The sequence below is a fragment of the Tauraco erythrolophus genome, chromosome 8, assembly GCF_009769465.1.
Source record: "Tauraco erythrolophus isolate bTauEry1 chromosome 8, bTauEry1.pri, whole genome shotgun sequence".
In the NCBI taxonomy this organism is placed as follows: domain Eukaryota; kingdom Metazoa; phylum Chordata; class Aves; order Musophagiformes; family Musophagidae; genus Tauraco; species Tauraco erythrolophus.
The window spans coordinates 5,443,869-5,462,887 of NC_141472.1; the positions used below are offsets into that span (position 1 = coordinate 5,443,869).

Here is a 19,019-nt window from a genome sequence, read left to right on the forward strand (position 1 = left end):
GCAATCTGTGCTACACCTGAACTTTTGATCCTTCAGACTATTTGCTGTGTGGTCAATGTTTAATCATTTGACTGATAAAAGGCTGCATGATAAGCCTTCATTCCAGCAAGTCCAGAGGCCAGTGGCATGTGCTGGATGCATCAGGTAACTCCCATCTGTTTCTCTTAGAGGAACAGTAAAGAATGTCCCAAGAAGGAGGCAGAGGTGGTTCTTGGTGGGACTATACTTCTGATAGCTTCCCTCTGGCTGAAGCTTTTGCACGTGCAGGAGATGTGTTGCGTCCACATTGTTATTCAACCTAGCAGAGTCTGCTCCCTTCCCTCTGGACAAGACTTGTGCCCTCCCTCTTTCTTTGAAGGCTCATCTCTAGGAGGCCTATGGTCCCACAGGAAATGTGGAAGAGCTCTTTAAGATGGTTTCTAGACTGAGAAGACTGATGAAGTTGGATGCATAATGCTAGGTTTGTCTGCAGGACACACCACCTACACTAAGCAGTACCTACCCTCAGGATGGAGGGGTTGCGTTTGTGAGCTTGGAGGACAGAGCAGACATGTATGAACACTCTTTAAGGGGGACTCTCCGTGAAGCAATTCAGGGCCTAATTCTGGCTTCATTTTTGTCACTGGCAAATCTTGTGTGGTGTCCAGTAGCGGTGGAGTCTCATGAATGCTCAGGTAGCAAATTACAGTGTGCATGAGGATGTTTGTAAGGTGCCACAGCCACCTCCACCACTTGGAGATGGGTGGAATTGCCACACAGACTTGGTGACATCACCCCACGGTGCACAAGTCCTAAATAATATGCCTGAAGAGAAAGCCAGAGCACCAAAACCAATAGCACAACACTCCAGGTTCTCCCATAGAGCCACAGAGGAGGCTTTCCAGTAAGAACTGTCTGCAATGCTATCTTCTACATCCGAGGCACTCAAAGCACACATCAATCTGAAAGGTTAGTGTAATCTCCAAGGCTGCATCGATCCTCTCAGTGCAAGTCATGCTGTGCTGGACATGTCAAAGCAGACCTGCTCCATAGCTCCATTCAATAGCACCGGGATTTTGAGCCTGGAAAAACCTTCTAGGATTTTCTGGGCCATCCCATGGGAGCTGCTCTTAAGATAAATGCAGAACTTTGTCCTACTGTCCACAAATTCTGACAATTCCTTTGGCTGATGGATAAAATATTCCATCAGAGATCTTCACTAGAAGAACCTAGCGTTTCTTTTAAACTGAGCATACTGTATAAGTGAAAGGTATAGGAGCCTACAGTGAAAGTAGAAAGTGAGGAAGAAAATACGGGCAAAATAATTTCTTTCATGAGTATTTGCCTAACGCATCCTAAATGGGAACTTAACTCGTATCTGCAATACAAAATCCCACCCTTTTGAACACAGAAGTCTATCAGAGCAAGAATTAAAAAAGAGCGCATGACCCACCTGAGGTAGCTTCTTGTGAGCACAGTTTACTCCTCCAATTACAATGATGTTGGGCATCAAAGGTCTTGGATAATCTAACGCAAAATCTAACCTCATGAGCCAAACGGAAGCCTGGCGAAAGAGATCCATCACAGTCACATCCCGCTGGAGGAACTCGGAAGCCAGTTTTGCGTATGGTTGAAAGACAGAATCACAGAGAAAATAATTTGGGATGTCAAGGATTAAGTTCTTCACCCGCTGGAGAAAGTTCATGTGGTCTGTATGGTCTGTAAATACCCTGGGGACATAAGAAGGGGGATTGGGACACTGAGTGGCTTGAAAATCTAAACCACATGGCATTACCCGAAAAAAAAGCACGGAAGGAACTGAAAGATGCTCAGCCAGTATTTGCCCACAGGGTATTACAGGGTCTGTGAAGACAGCATCAAACTTGCTCTCCTCAAGATATGTGACAAGCTCTTTGTTGTACAGTAAGTGTGCACAGGTAGAGAGAGTCATGGCAGAGAAGCCTTTCAGTCTCTGGTATACTTTAAGAAATCTTTCCAGAAAAGATCCTTCTTCAAATACATCCTGTGAAAAAAAATGGACGCTTTCATCCACCTCTTCCTTTGTGAAGGGTATTGGATACGTTTTCATAACAAAATTCTCTGACGGCTTTATATGTATGTTTATTTCAGGTGCAACGACGACTATTTCATGTCCCTTCTGCCGGAGACCATCCAGCACTTCCCGCATGCTTAGCCAACGGCTCCCATCCACTGGCACCACCAGCAGCTTCCCAGCAGCAGCCAAACCGAGCGCAGACAGGAGCAGAACCAGAATCATAGTGACTTGCGGATAAGCACTAATCACCAGGACCATTTTTCTGCAGGAATCTGGTGAGTGCTGCCCAGAAAGAATATCCCCAGCTCCACGCTTTTAAGCAGTCTGTGCTGTGGTTCTCCAGATGATCTTTAGACTTATTTGCTGTGTGGTAAATGTGTAATTATGGGTATGGCAAAGATAGAATAAGAAGTGTTAAAGTTCAGCCAATTTGAACTTTATAGACGGTAATCAGAGCAGTAGATAGACTGGGAAACACCCAACCTCTTTGTGTTGGAGGAACACTGGGATTTAAGGAAATGAGAGATCCTACAACAAGTGTCTGCTCAAAAATCCTCATTAACTGATCATTAATTCTCCAAACAAGTATTTTCAGTATAAAAACAATTCCTCCCCAGGAAGAGTATGCCCCAGGGCCATGAACGCAAACAACATTAATGCATAGACAGAATTTGCAGTCATCAGCCCTAATTATGAAAATTATTGCATAGAAGTAATTTTGACAACACGATAATACAGTATGGAGGTTGATAGTATACAGCAGAAATTTTTAAGGACATTTACCAAACTACTGCATCTCTACGTACACCCTTTGTAGGGAAACTTTTCAGAAGTAAACCCTCGCAGATGCTCAGTGCTGGCTGCCAGTTGTGAAAACCTCTTAACAATTTTGCAGAAAATTTTGTAAGGAATCCATGCGATGAAAGGACAAGCGTAGGCTGCCAGAGCAACCAGAACGTGACCTGCCGACTGATGCATTACAACACTTTACTTCTACATTATGAAAGGACGGTTCTATTAACCAAAAAGATTCATTGTTTTTAAAGATCAATGGTGACAGTAAAACAAATACTTTGAGTGAATAATACTGATCTGGCAAACACCAGCAGCAGACCTGCCTGGTAAGACAGGGAACACCCTCACTGGTAGGTATGTGTCTCATTATCTACCGAGCCCAAAGAAAACAATTGTGTAAGCAAAAATGCCTAGATCCTGCTAACACTACAGAAGAGCTTCTGCAGGAACGGAAAAGAATTGAAATCAGCCCAGTTTTTGACATGTGTTCTTTGTCTTTACAGTACTCCTTAGTGCACGTACAAATCCCACAAACTCTTGTATACAACTATATACACACAGAGCCTTTGCAGACAGATTTGTCCCTTCAAACATTAATATATTTTATCAAGGAAATCACTGACCTGAGATAATGGCTTCTTCTTTCCACAGTTTATACCTCCAATAAAACTATGTTGGGCATCACTGGCATGGGATACTCAAAAACAAAATCCATTCTTTTAAGCCAAATGGATCCGTGGCTTAAGAGCTCCTTCATTGTTAATGGTCTTTGAAGAACATCTGAAGCCAGAAGTTCAAATGGCAAATAGGCAAATTTGCAAAGAAAGGATTCTGATGACTTGAGAAATAAGTTTTCCACACGCTGGATAAATGTCATGCGGTCTGAGTTGTCTGTAAATGTTCTTGGGACGTAGGAAGGGGGGTCTGGGCACTGAGTAGCCTGCAAATCAAAACTGCAGGGGAGTCCCCGTAAAAAGAAAACAGATGGGACAGAGAGATGCAGAGCCAGTATTTGTCCACATGGAACAACAGGATCCGTGAGAACAGCATCAAATTTACTCCCTTCAAGATACTGCATCAGATCCTTATTGTGCAATAAACTGGTACAGGAGGAGACATAGAGATCGGAGATTACTTGAACTTTTTCATAAAGCGCAGTAATTCTTTGAAGAAAAGGTCTTCTCTCAAAAAGATCTTTAGCAAGTGAACGCATACTTGCTCCCAGTTCTTCCCTCGTTAAAGGCACTGGGTATGTTTTGAGAGTGTAATATTCAGATGCCTTCACATTCAAGTTCACTTCTGGTGCAACAACGAGAATTTCGTGCTCTTTCTGGCTGAGGGCCACCAGCGCTGAGTGCATGCTGAGCCAGTGACTCCCATCCATTGGCAGCACCAACAGCTTTCCACCATCAGCCAAGCAAAACAGAGACAGGAAAACAAAAAGCCTCACAGAAACTAAGTAACAGTATTTACTTACATGAGCCATGTTCCTAGAAATCCAAAGTCTGTTCCATCTGCCCTGACCTAACAGATTTTAAGTAGACCCACAGCCCCCAGCCAGATTCTCACATTCCTCCTTAACGATCTGGCTTTTCCAGCAAAACCAGTCACCAGTAACCATTCAAGGCAGTGATGAATTATTTAAGGAACGTGATAAATCGACTTGGGTTGGGCAGAACTGGGCTTGGTATCTGAGGTTCCCTTGGGATGGGTCCTTTCTGATGTATTCCCTGTGCTGATTGATGTTAGACTGAAAATAAAATCAGACTTCGCAAAACCAAATCCCAAGTCTTTGACTTGGAAGTAACTGGGCTTGCTGAAAGTAGGTGTTAAAATGCTTTCTTGCGTTCTTTTCTTTTCTTTTCTTTCTTTCTTTTTGATAAGCATTTTACAGCTGTTCCGAAATGCTTGTCGAGTTTATATTTAAATCAAATTATAAAATTATGCCACTATACAGCATGATCTCTTCGCAAATCCTACGGAGGAGGCTCTGTGACTTACATACAGCTCAGCACTGGGGCTAGGTGAAACACCAGGTACAAATTTATTACGATAAGCAACACTGCAGCAGAGGCTTACATCAGCCAAGGAAACCCACTGAATCCATGCATGACACTTCTTCGTTCTCATCCTGACCTCTCTCTCTCTGTCTCTCTCAATCATCTTCTTCTTCCAGGAGCAATAGGAAGGAAAAGCCACTCAGTTCCCCTTGTATCTAATTAAATACAGGAAAGCTTGGACAGAAGTAGCCAGGAACAGCCCTCTTGTTTCAGGCCAGGAAATTATTTTAAATAGTAAGAGGTGGTGTTACTACTTCACGTGAAAAACTAAAAGTTAGATACCATGTCTGAGAAGGTAACAAGTACTTGTGATAAACTTGTCAATGCACAGTCAATTTTGCCATTAGAAAAAAAAATTTGTCAATTTTGCCATTAGATGTAGCCGTGGGACTCAGAGGCACAGACGGAAGACAACAAGAAATCGAGACTGAAGAATCAGTACTTCTGCAATAAATCTTGCTGCTGGACTATGATCTTTAGCCCTTGAGCAAGACGAGAGTGAGAGTGAGCTTCAGAGGAGAGTCTGATAGCCTTGCCTGCAGGCAGGATTCCTCTGGGTTCTATCCCAGAGGATCTCCCTGGGTTTGTCCCTGAGGAGCCATTAAGCAGCTCTGATGGACAGAACAGATAGGAAAAAGCATAACCCTGATAAAAGTGGCCATGGGGAGGGTTGACAGCAATTCGAAAGAGACTTTTGTGAAAAAGCAAGATATGAACACCAGCAGCTCAACAGAATTAAACAGTGCTTTCAATGGGCAGCATCCTGTGAAGCACTGGGAGGAGTAAAGCGAAGCCTGAGGGCAGCTAAGGTTGGCTCTAGGAGAGATGTGCCAGGTTTGTAAAAATGCAAATCTATTTTCTTGTGAAGCTTCACTCATTCATGTTCACAAAGGCCTATGAATTTGGAGGAAGAGTAAGAGTGGTGATAGGCTGGAGGAAGCCATTCCCTGAGACTCCTGGAAAGCTGGCAAGTGACAAAAGAGCAAGAGAAGAATACAGGAGAGTCCATTTATTTTTAAGGAACGTTCACAAAGGATAAAACTTTATCCTTTCTAGGAAACAACATGATTTAGTGCTGAAACAACTGGATGACGCTAACTACAGAGTTCTCATCTGCTGAGGAGAGCTGTCTTCTCCCGTATCTCATTTTCCACTTAATCCCTGGCATCACATGAGGCTGTTCTACTTACAGCACAAGAAAGCAAGAAGCTAATATCACATGCAGCAACAAGCTAACATACGTCACATGCATGCCTTTATCAAGTGCTTTTTAGACCACAGATGCCCAAGCGACCAGCTGTCAACATTCCATATCCAAACCGGATGTCTCCTAAAAATGCGACTGAGAATTCAGCTGTCTAGTTTTTGTGACGGAAGTTGTTGTTAGACCAACACCTTTACCACAAAATATTTGTCTTTGACTCAAACACAATGCTGCTGTAACGGGAAAGAGCACATAATACTGTTGCACATAACCCAGGGAGTTACTTTTCTGACTGGGTAAGCAGCTAATGCTCTTGCAGAAATATTCTACTGTCTCTTATGTGGGGCAGAGTTTTTGGAAGAGATGTTACAATTCACCTGCCCTTTTTGCATTAGTTCCTGGGTGAGGTGGTGTTTGTGTAGCTGACTTCAGCTGGAATCAAACAGAGCACAGCACGTGATGCCCTCATCAAACAAAATCCCTGTGTTGGGCAGACCCAAGACAAGGAGGTGGAATCACATCTGTTTCTCCTGGTCTGTTTTTCATATGGACTGGCTATACAGAAAGCGTTATTCTAAATTATGTCTTTAGGTAAGAAACGCCCATATCAAACATATCAAACCTCACTCAGATCATGCGAGTGCATGACTGTCAGAACTTTTCCCTTGTTATACTTTTCCCAGCCAGTCACTAACCTGAGATAATGGTTTCTTCCGTCCGCAGTTTATGCCTCCAATGAAAATCATATTGGGCATTGTAGGCATGGGATAGTCAAAGACAAAGTCAATTCTCTTCAGCCAAACGGATCCATGACTTAGAAGCTGTGTCAATGTCATCGGCTTTTGGAGAAAGTCTGAGGCCAGGCTTTCAAATGATGAAAACATCATACTGCAGGTGAAAGACTCTGAAATATGAAGCAGGAAGTTCTTCACTCTCTGAGAGAACGTCATATGATCTGTATTGTGTGAGAACATTCGTGGGACGTAGGATGGTGGGTCCGGACTCTGAGCGGCATGAACGTCTATAGCACACGGGATGCCCCGTGAGAATAAAACAGTAGGCATAGAAAAGTGCAAAGCAATTATCTGTCCACAGGGTGTCATAGGATCTGTAAAGACGGCATCGAATTTACTTTCTTCGATGTATTTCATCATCTCTTTGTTGTACAGTAAGGACCTGCAGGCAGCTTGAAATATGGAAGAGGTCTTTTGGAACTGATTCCAAGTATTCAAAAATCTGGTCAGGAAAGGCTCTTCACTAAAACACTGTCCCAGTTTTAGCTGGGACAGAGTTTTTTTTTAACAGCCAGAAGAGCTCCCTGTTTTGGTTTCACTCAGAGGCTCACTCTGAGAAGAATGTTGATAGCAAGCTGATGTTTGTGGTTGGAAGTGAAACTCCAAGGACTTTTCAGTGTGCGGAGTACAGAAACACGGCAGGATAAGGGGGGAGCATAGCTGGGACAAGGGGGACACGATTCCCCTTGTCATTTGTGTGGAACTTAAGACTGAGGGCCAAACTGGCCAATTAGTATTCCATATCATGCAGCGTCATGCCCAGTATAAAAGCGAGGGTCAGCCGGGAAGAGGGGCTTTTGCGCTTTTGCTCTTTTTGCACTTTTGCTCTTTTGCGCTTGCTGCGCTGCTGCTCTGCTGTTTTTTTTTCTTTCTCTCTCTCTCTCTTTCTCTCCCTCTCTGCCCCTCTCTATTTCGGGGCCTCGCGTTCGTCCGGGATTTGCAGTTTTCGGGACGAGACGGGCTTCGCATACGAGGGGTGGTGAGCACCTACATTGTATTAAATCATCTGTATTAAATCACTCTTATCTCAACCCACGGGTTTCACGTTTATCCTTTAATTCTCTCCCTCATTCCTGGGGGTGGGGGAGGGGGAGTGACCGGCTGTGTGTGGGGCGGTTCAACATAACCCACGACAGTCCTAATTGGCGCCCAACGTGGGGCCCGAAGGGGTTGAGATAACGATGTGGCTGGCCGGAATGCTGTTTGTTATGCTTGCGTACATGTTACCGGACATTCATAATTTATTGTCTTATCTACCCTATATGATGTTAGGCGGAATGTTTATGCGGTTTTCTGGCTCTGGGTGTTGGACCGGCATGAAAAGTATGTTATCGGTAATTAAGGGTTTTGCTATACTGTACGGTGTAACTCTGATAAGATCATCGGTGCTGGGTCCGGCTCAGTCTTTGTATTCGGCGGTGCAGAGGGGGATGGTGATGTGGAACTCGTTTATTAATTTTGAGCGTCACCTGGCGGATATCATCGCCAATTATACCGGTGACTTTTCATTCACAAAAGCTTACGTTGATTTTGATAATGCCGAACATCATTGGAATAATTTAACCGGTTTGATTGTCCTGCAAGGTCTCCTGAATATATGTTTAATTATCTATATATTCAAAATCAATCGGCCATTTAGGGGTGTATATCAATTTATTTCTCGGGTTATTGTGCTTGCCATCTCAACTCCCATGACAAGCACTATAGCTACTCAGACTACAACGTTATCAGTTGCCCCCGTAAGGAAAAGAAAATGTATACAAAAGTTAGACGACGAAGAAGAGGAATCAGGGCCATCACAACAACCAAATGAGGAAGAGCAACCAGGACCATCAAAGCAACCAGACAAAGAAGAACAACCGGGGCCATCACAACGATTGGAGGAAGAGAAACCAAGGAAATGTCTGCGAAAGTCAGAACGCAGAGGAGAGGATGATGATGATGATGAAGAGCGACCAGGGCCATCACGAGAAATGAAGCGGGAGCGTTCTGTTTCGCCCCAGAGGAAATCTCAATGGAGGAGGAGTGACATCATAGATGAGAGGATAACCACCAGATCTCTAAAAATGAGCGAGCTGCGAGATATTCGAAAAGATTATGGCCGCCTTAAAGGTGAGCCCATTGTCTCTTGGTTGCTCAGATGCTGGGACATGGGAGCCAATAGTCTGGAGTTAGATGGTAGTGAAGCTAGGCAGCTGGGAGCCCTTGCCATGGATGGAGGCATTGATAAAGCAATTGGAAGGCAGACACAAGTCTGCAGCCTCTGGAGACGACTCCTGGCAGCCATAAAGGAAAGGTACCCCTACAAGGACGAGGTGCCATGTAATGTAAGCAGGTGGACCAACATAGAAAAAGCTATTCAGTATCTGAGAGAACTGGCTGTGCGAGAGTTGATTTATCTTGACTCGAGAAGCGGACCAAGACTCGAAGATCCAGATGACGTCCGGTGCACACGACCAATGTGGCAGAAGATTATACGGAGTGCGCCAGCCGCATATTCCACCTCATTGGCAATAATGGACTTCGGGGACGATGAAGCACCACTATCCGTAGGTAATCTGGTCACCTACCTCCGACGATATGATGATGACACTTCTATACGAACCTGTGTTGCGGCTGTGGAAAAGCTGTCTGAAGAGGTCCGAGAATTAAGAGAAAAAGTAGATTTCCCACCACCCGAACGTTCTAGAATTTCAGCTGTCAGAACCAGGCGTTACCCTCCTCGAGAGAGACAAGAGAGACGGTACAGATCACGGGGTGAGCTATGGTTCTACCTCCGTGATCATGGAGAAGACATGAGAAGGTGGGATGGAAAACCCACCTCCGCTTTAGAGGCCAGGGTACGCCAGTTGGGAGGAAGAACCAACAGGAATAGAACTTTCTCCAATTCCTCCAGGACAGCTGTTGCCCCAGTCTACAGTGAGCAGTCCACTAGTCAAAATGGGAGGGCTGATCCTCCTAGCCATCCTGACTCCAATCCTGCTGATTCCTCTGATGAATATGATAACAGGCATTAGAGGGGCCCTGCCTCCAGCCAGGTGGAGGAGAGGGATAATCGAGTGTACTGGACTGTGTGGATTCGGTGGCCTGGCACATCATACCCTAGAAAGTATAAGGCTTTAGTGGATACTGGTGCCCAATGCACTTTGATACCATCGAACTTCAGAGGGGCAGAATCCATCTCTATTTCTGGAGTGACAGGGGGGTCTCAACAACTGACTGTGTTAGAGGCTGAAGTGAGCCTAACTGGACAGCAGTGGCAAAAACACCCTATTGTAACTGGCCCAGAAGCCCCGTGCATCCTTGGCATAGATTATCTTAAGAGAGGGTATTTCAAAGACCCAAAAGGGTATCGGTGGGCTTTTGGCATAGCTGCAGTAGAGACAGAAGAAGGCAGGCAGCTGTCTACTTTGCCTGGTCTCTCAACGGACCCTTCTGCTGTGGGGTTACTGAGGGTCGAAGAACAGCAGGTGCCAATTGCTAATACAACAGTGCACCGACGGCAATATCGTACCAACCGAGACTCTCTAATTCCTATCCATAAGTTGATTCGTCAACTGGAGAGTCAAGGAGTCATCACAAAGACCCGCTCCCCTTTTAACAGCCCTATATGGCCTGTGCGTAAGTCCAATGGCGAGTGGAGGCTGACGGTAGACTATCGTGGCTTGAATGAAGTTACACCACCATTGAGTGCTGCCGTGCCAGATATGCTGGAACTTCAGTATGAACTGGAGTCAAAGGCAGCCAGGTGGTACGCTACAATTGATATCGCTAATGCGTTTTTCTCAATTCCTTTGGCACCGGAATGCAGGCCACAGTTTGCTTTCACTTGGAGGGGCATCCAGTATACCTGGAATCGACTGCCCCAGGGGTGGAAACACAGCCCCACTATTTGCCATGGACTGATCCAGACCACACTGGAACAGGGTGATGCCCCAGAACATCTGCAATACATTGATGACATCATTGTATGGGGCAACACAGCAGAAGAAGTTTTTGAGAAAGGTGAAAAGATAATCCAAATCCTTCTGAAAGCAGGCTTTGCCATAAAACAGAGTAAAGTCAAGGGACCTGCCCAGGAGATTCAGTTTTTGGGAATAAAATGGCAAGATGGGCGTCGTCAGATTCCGATGGACGTGATTAATAAAATAACAGCTATGTCCCCACCAACCAACAAAAAGGAAGCACAAGCTTTCTTAGGCATTGTGGGTTTCTGGCGAATGCATATTCCTGACTACAGCCAGATTGTAAAACCCCTCTACCAAATAACCCGAAAGAGGAATAATTTTGAATGGGGCCCAGAGCAAAAACAAGCCTTTGAACAAATTAAACAAGAAATAGTCCATGCGGTAGCCCTGGGACCAGTCCGGACAGGACAAGATGTCAAAAACGTGCTCTACACCGCAGCCGGGGAGAATGGTCCCACCTGGAGTCTCTGGCAAAAAGCGCCAGGGGAGACGCGAGGTCGACCTCTTGGGTTTTGGAGTCGAGGATACAAAGGATCCGAAACCAACTATACTCCAACGGAAAAAGAGATATTGGCAGCATATGAAGGAGTCCGAGCTGCTTCTGAAGTGATTGGTACAGAAGCACAGTTGCTCCTGGCACCCCGATTGCCAGTGCTCGGCTGGATGTTCAAAGGGAGCGTCCCGTCTACACACCACGCAACTGATGCCACATGGAGCAAGTGGATCGCGCTGATCACACAAAGAGCTCGGATAGGAAACCTCAATCGCCCAGGAATTTTGGAAGTAATCACTAACTGGGCTGAAGGTAAAGACTTTGGAATGTCACCAGAGGAGGAGGAGGTGACACGTGCTGAGGAGGCTCCACCTTATAATGAACTATCAGACAATGAGAAGAAGTACGCTCTGTTTACCGACGGGTCCTGTCGCCTTGTAGGAAAACATCGAAAATGGAAAGCTGCTGTATGGAGTCCTACTCGACAGGTCGCAGAAGCTACCAAAGGAGAAGGTGAATCAAGCCAGTTCGCAGAGGTGAAAGCCATCCAACTGGCTTTAGACATCGCTGAACGAGAAAAGTGGCCAATGCTCTATCTCTATACCGACTCTTGGATGGTAGCAAATGCCCTGTGGGGATGGCTACGGCAATGGAAGCAGAGCAGCTGGCAACGCAGAGGTAAACCCATCTGGGCTGCCCCGTTGTGGAAAGACATTGCTGCTCGAGTAGAGAAGCTGATTGTGAAAGTACGACATGTAGATGCCCATGTACCCAAGAGTCGGGCCACAGAAGAACATGAAAACAATCAACAGGTGGATCAGGCCGCCAAGATTAAAGTGGCTCAGGTGGATCTGGACTGGCAACATAAAGGTGAAAAATTTCTAGCTCGTTGGGCCCATGATGCCTCAGGCCATCAAGGAAGGGACGCCACATACAAATGGGCTCGTGATCGAGGGGTGGACCTAACTATGGACACCATTGCAGAGGTGATCCATGAATGTGAAACGTGTGCTGCAATCAAGCAAGCCAAGCGGTTGAAACCTCTTTGGTATGGAGGGCGTTGGTCGAAATATCAATATGGAGAGGCTTGGCAAATTGACTATGTCACACTTCCACAAACTCGCAGTGGCAAGCGTTATGTGCTTACAATGGTGGAAGCGACCACTGGATGGCTGGAAACCTATGCTGTGCCCCATGCCACCGCCCGGAACACGATCTTGGGCCTTGAAAAGCAAGTCTTGTGGCGGCATGGCACCCCAGAAAGAATTGAGTCGGACAACGGGACTCATTTCCGTAACAATCTTATAGACACCTGGGCCAAAGAGCATGGCATCGAGTGGGTATATCACATCCCTTATCATGCACCAGCTTCTGGAAAGATTGAACGATATAATGGATTGCTAAAAACCACACTGAAAGCAATGGGTGGTGGAACCTTCAAACATTGGGATACGCATTTAGCAAAAGCCACCTGGTTAGTTAACACTAGAGGATCTGCCAATCGAGCTGGTCCTGCGCAATCAGAACTTCTACGTACTGTAGAAGGAGACAAAGTCCCTGTAGTGCACATGAGGAATATACTCGGGAAGACAGTTTGGGTTATTCCTGCCTCGGGTAAAGGTAAACCCATTCGTGGGATTGCTTTTGCTCAGGGACCTGGGTGTACTTGGTGGGTGATGCAGAAGGACGGGGAAGTCCGATGTGTACCTCAAGGGGATTTGATGTTGGGTGAAAATAGATGATAAAATGAATTGAATTGTGTGATATTAATTGCTGAATAACCCTGTCCCTGCATACCATCATCACTATGGTTGTCACATTGTACTAATGTCATTATATTAAGAATCATCCAGGTTAATGAAGAATGAACTTCGTCAGAATCAGAACTGATTCCAAACAACCAGCAACTTCTTCAAGATCAACATCTTCAACCTGCAGACAGCGGCCGGATACACCAACTACGAGCTCCAGGCGCCACACGCAACAAAGACTACATGTCATCCGTTCTACCGACTGAGCGAATTCCACGTCGTCTTTCCTGCCCTGAGAGACTGCTGTAACAGATGAAGACACATTTTGGAGGGATGACCCATGGCTAAGGGAATAGTATATATGTAAGGTTTGAGCATGACATGCATGGTATGGAATAAGGGGTGGATACTGTCCCAGTTTTAGCTGGGACAGAGTTTTTTTTTAACAGCCAGAAGAGCTCCCTGTTTTGGTTTCACTCAGAGGCTCACTCTGAGAAGAATGTTGATAGCAAGCTGATGTTTGTGGTTGGAAGTGAAACTCCAAGGACTTTTCAGTGTGCGGAGTACAGAAACACGGCAGGATAAGGGGGGAGCATAGCTGGGACAAGGGGGACACGATTCCCCTTGTCATTTGTGTGGAACTTAAGACTGAGGGCCAAACTGGCCAATTAGTATTCCATATCATGCAGCGTCATGCCCAGTATAAAAGCGAGGGTCAGCCGGGAAGAGGGGCTTTTGCGCTTTTGCTCTTTTTGCACTTTTGCTCTTTTGCGCTTGCTGCGCTGCTGCTCTGCTGTTTTTTTTTTCTTTCTCTCTCTCTCTCTTTCTCTCCCTCTCTGCCCCTCTCTATTTCGGGGCCTCGCGTTCGTCCGGGATTTGCAGTTTTCGGGACGAGACGGGCTTCGCATACGAGGGGTGGTGAGCACCTACATTGTATTAAATCATCTGTATTAAATCACTCTTATCTCAACCCACGGGTTTCACGTTTATCCTTTAATTCTCTCCCTCATTCCTGGGGGTGGGGGAGGGGGAGTGACCGGCTGTGTGTGGGGCGGTTCAACATAACCCACGACAAACACGTTGTACCAAGTGAGGCCAGAAGTTCTTCCATCTCTTCCTTCTTGACAGATGCAGGATACGTTTTCAATTCATGTTTTCCCGAGGAATTTATCAGCATATTGCTGTCTGGTGCAACAACAACTATTTCATGCCCTCTATTGCTCAGCTCGGTCAGCACTTCCTTCATACTGAGCCAGTGGCTGCCCTCCATTGGGAACACTAGGAGTTTCCCAGCAGCCGCAGGACCCAGGCAGCACAAGAGAACCACTACCACCAGCATGTTGCCAGTCGACGGACAGGAACCCATGCATGAGAGAGGCCAGGGGTGGTTTGCAGGCTTTTGTAGCTATGCTCCTCCTATGCAAACACACCCATTGGCAGCACTTTCTAACCTCTGCCCTTCTGACTCACCTCCCATTTCAGGTGTTCACAAGTTTGCACGCAACAAGAGTGACAGCAAGTGATTAATGATTGTCCTTCAAAGGCGGGTTTGCGTGAGCACAAGAAAGCTGTGTTTCCTTCTTTCCTTCTCTCTCTCCTTAGGAGTGTGCACTTCACTCTCCTAAGCTGTGACTACAGCTCAGTGCCTCAGCCTTCTCCCCAGTATAGGACCACAGTTTCACGGCACTTCTTACCATCAGCAACCCAGCAGCCTTTACCGACAGTATGCTCTAAAGTACATGGGAATCCACGAAGGAAATGCATCTGCAGAGTGGATGGACAGAAACACTGCTGGGATTACCCCACATGGTAGTACTGGGTCTATGAAGAGCGCACCAAAATTAGTTTTTTCCACCTAGTGTTGGAGTTCTCTATGTCACTGAAGGCTGACAGAGTTCTCACAGAGTGTAGTAATTTGGTATTTTTTAAAAGTATTTTCTTTTCTAATGAATCTGAGGCAAGTTGTACAGTGAAACATAACTTATAGTAAGATATGTGGAATCATACACACAGTTACCGCTGGGGCCCGGCCTTGATGATTTAAACCTGAGCTCTTTTCTGAAGTTGGGAAACACCGATAACGAGGATGAGAAAGAGAAGGGAGTGTGAACAGCTGGTGCAGGGAGTGTGAGAAGCTGACATGGGGAGTATGGGAAGATGATATAGAGTGTGTGAGAAAATGATGTTTAGTTTAGCAGGTGGAAAATAGCTCCTTTTTAGGCATAGCCAATAGTAAAGCTAAAATAGGTGCGTGCACTATTGTTTGTAACCAATCACAGCTGGGTGAGGGGCGCGTGGACACATCGTGGCCTGAGTAATAATCTATAAAAGCTGCCTGTATAACAATAATAAAGGTCACTCTGTTATCACATCTACGGAGTCTGTGAATTCAACCGCCGCAAATGGCGCCCGAACAGGGACCTGATATTCAAGTCGACTGACGGGCTTTGGAATCGCGGTGTGAGAGCGATCGGCGGCGGTGCCTGGCTGAACGAAACGGTGGAGGAGGCGGTGGGGAGAGCCAAACGGTCCGGACCGAAATTAACAGCGGAGTACAAGAGCTGGAGTCTGGACCAGTGACACCTGAAGGACACAGGTGAGCAGCCAGGGACGATGGGGTCTTCCATATCGAGAGACACGAAGAATTAGGAACCAAAAGAAAGAAGAAATAAGAACCTAAAGACAGAAAAAATAAGCGACAACTGCCTCAACAGGAGGAGGTAAGCAACTGGGAACGATGGGAAGCACAGCTTTAACAAAACATAAGTCTGTATTTAAGGTGTTGACAAAAGTGCTAGAGAAACAGAACGGCACCATTAACAGTACTGACTTGATAAAGCTCCTGGTACTCCTGGTTTGGGTATCAGCCCATGTACCGGAGGCAAACTCTTCAAATATATACATGACAAGGACTTGGGACACTATAGACGTTAAACTTTGGGATTCAGCCACCCGCGGGGATGCTGCCGTGCAGCGACAGCCGACAGCCTGGCGTGCTGTGTTCAAGGCGTTGAAGGGCGCGGAGGGAGAGAGTGAGGGCGAGGGGACATCGGCGTCCATCTCCCCCGGTAGCCCCGGCAGCCCCGCTGGCACCGGCAGAGCCAGCGGCCCCATCCCCGCCTCGCCCGCGGCCCCACCGGCAGAGGAACTGTGTGGAGCTGCCGGCCTGGAAAAGCCATCATCGAATCCTTTTGATCCAGGGCCCCGAACGAAAAGACAAGACTTATTGCTTTCCCCCCCTTCCAACGATGTCGGTACACCGGCGCTCCCGCCAGCCGCGCCGCCCTCGGAGCCGCGGCGACAGCAACAACAGCAACAACAAGGGGGGCTGCCGGCATGGGGTGGCTGGGTCGTCGTCCCCCCCCTCCGCCCCCCCGCCCGGCTGAGGCGAGGCAGGGCTGACGCCCCGCCGCCGCTGCTGCCCCCCGCCCCGTCCCCCCCGCAGGCCGCGCCTGGAGAGCGGCCGCTTGGCCGCTGCGCGTGGCCCGGGTTTTATCGAGAGACAGCACATCTTAACCTGGATCGTCTCGAGCGGTACTGCGGGAAATGAATTATGGCAAACCGATATTACTTATATTCATTCGTTTCTTCGATCTAAATATGTCCATGTAACTGCTGATATGTTTTCTGCCTTTCTTGTTGCTACTGCTCACACTGGAGAAAACCATGGGAGTACCAAAGAAAATCGGGACAGACAATGGTCCAGTATGGTGCCTTTTTACAGGATCAGAAAGTGACTCATGCTACCAGTATCCCTCATTTGCCTATGGGACAAGCTGTTATTGAACGAACTCATGTAACGTTAAAACAAATGCTTGATAAACAAAAAGGGGGAGTCTTCCTGTGCCTCTGCTTACATGGGGAAGAGGGTATGCTTGTGTTCTTCCCACAGGTCCATGCTGGTTACCAGCAAGAAACGTAAAGCCAACCAGGACTTTTGAAACTACAGATAGAGAAGGGGAGATCCAAGAATTAGCAGAGCAAGCAGAGATCACAGAAACGCCAAATGAGGAGAATGGCTCAAATGGACAGACTCGTAATAGAAGATTTCATGTTAATATATAAACTGTTTTTATGTTTCTCATTGTTTGGTATATTATGTGTGTGAAAGTTGCTTGTATATATGCTTTGTGTGTTTTTTCCGATCAGAAGGTGTATGGATTCCACCCGTAGCTACTGGAAGGAAAAGAATTGACTGGTACCAAATTAATGACAAAGAATTACAACTGGACTTAGTTGTGAGCACGTAACTTTGAAAAAGGAAGCTGGGAGGGTTGTTATTGAACAACATGTTGCGATTCGCAAAAACTGCTGTCAGCCAGCAGGGCACGTACTGGGCAGCCTTGTTGCACGCACTGGCCACGCGTGCGGCAACGCCGTGTCAGTACCTTTGTCATAGACTCTGTTGAGGGTGTAAAAGGGATGGCTCAGAGCGGAACAGAGGGAGGCTGTGGAGCACACTGTGTGGATAAACAGGGGACGCCCTGAAGGTGCTGTGCCTGCCTCCCTTCTCCACGATGACCCTGCTGATTGACACCCTCCTGCTCAGCGGAATCTTGGGCGCAGTCGAAATGGTAAGACTCCCAGAAAGGAGAAGAACCCACCAGTAACTGCTTCTGCAAGGCTGTACCAAAACAAAACGCCAGTAACTGCTTCTGCAGGGCTATAGTAGAGCTTAGCAGGGTATTCCTTTGCATATAAGGGGAGATCTATGTACTATGGGGACTTTAAGAATGTATTTACCTAACACCACCATGAACCTAAATCATAGACACATCCAGAATAGGCGAAGCACACATGCTTATGATAGCTAGTGTGATTCCAGAGCAGAATTTTGGGATCCGGCAAAAATCATTGCAGCTTCTATATTTGCACCAAGAGTTGGGGAATTACAGGTTGGTTAAAATCTTTAGCAAAGTAGGCGTTATATTACTAGTAGTTCTTTATGCATAGTAATAATCATCCCCTGCCTATTGTCATGCTTCCAACAGATGGTACAAAGTACGGTTCATCAAGTAATGGTCATAGAAAAACAAAAAAGGGGAATTGTGGAATCATACACACAGTTACCATTGGGGCCCGGCCTTGATGATTTAAGCCTGTGCTCTTTTCTGAAGTTGGGAAACACCGATAACGAGGATGAGAAAGAGAAGGGAGTGTGAACAGCTGGTGCAGGGAGTGTGAGAAGCTGACATGGCGAGTATGGGAAGATGATATAGAGTGTGTGAGAAAATGATGTTTAGTTTAGCAGGTGGAAAATAGCTCCTTTTTAGGCATAGCCAATAGTAAAGTTAAAATAGGTGCGTGCACTATTGTTTGTAACCAATCACAGCTGGGTGAGGGGCGCGTGGACACATCGTGGCTAGAGTAATAATCTATAAAAGCTGCCTGTATAACAATAATAAAGGTCACTCTGTTATCACATCTACGGAGTCCGTGAATTCAACCGCCGCAAAGATAAATATGAGAAATCAATGTTTAAGTACCTGGGTTTTGGTTTTTGACTTTTTTTTAATAACCAAAACCAGTTGGTACAACTGAGTAAAATGAATTCTTTTTTTCATTGATGCAAACATGCATTTTTTTTAAGATAACCAGCCAACAGAAAATCTTTCCCCATCTCTACATATAACTTCCATCTAACCTCTTACCCTATTGGATATAAAACTAGGTTGCAAAACAGCCATTCACCATTGTACCTCAGATAACATAAACCAACAAGATGTCTCTAATTTGTGAACTCATGAGTTCATAGCCCGTATCAGTTCAGTTTATGACTGAAACAGTCCATGAACTCTGTGGGGCCAAGTCCTGCTTGGTTGTAAACTGCTGGGCTTTAAAACGTTGGTGATAACCTCTCACCATAAAAGTTTATAAGTAGAGACACAATTTGCTCCTCCAGGGCTTTCAGGGCTCTAC

The 19,019-nt window shown here is 46.2% G+C and overlaps 1 protein-coding gene and 1 pseudogene across 1 annotated transcript; both read right to left on the bottom strand.

Moving 5' to 3' along the window:
- Positions 1-504: 504 nt before the first annotated feature.
- On the bottom strand, positions 505-14,439 carry LOC147528293 (UDP-glucuronosyltransferase 1A1-like). Its single transcript, XM_086615846.1, has 4 exons — positions 14,171-14,439; positions 6,790-7,351; positions 1,433-1,576; positions 505-531 (listed from the first exon to the last, which is right to left on the bottom strand). The coding sequence occupies exons 1-4, from the start codon at positions 14,437-14,439 to the stop codon at positions 505-507; spliced, it is 1,002 nt and encodes a 333-aa protein (XP_086471972.1).
- LOC147528294 (UDP-glucuronosyltransferase 1A1 pseudogene) lies at positions 3,424-4,316 on the bottom strand (annotated as a pseudogene).
- Positions 14,440-19,019: the final 4,580 nt, after the last annotated feature.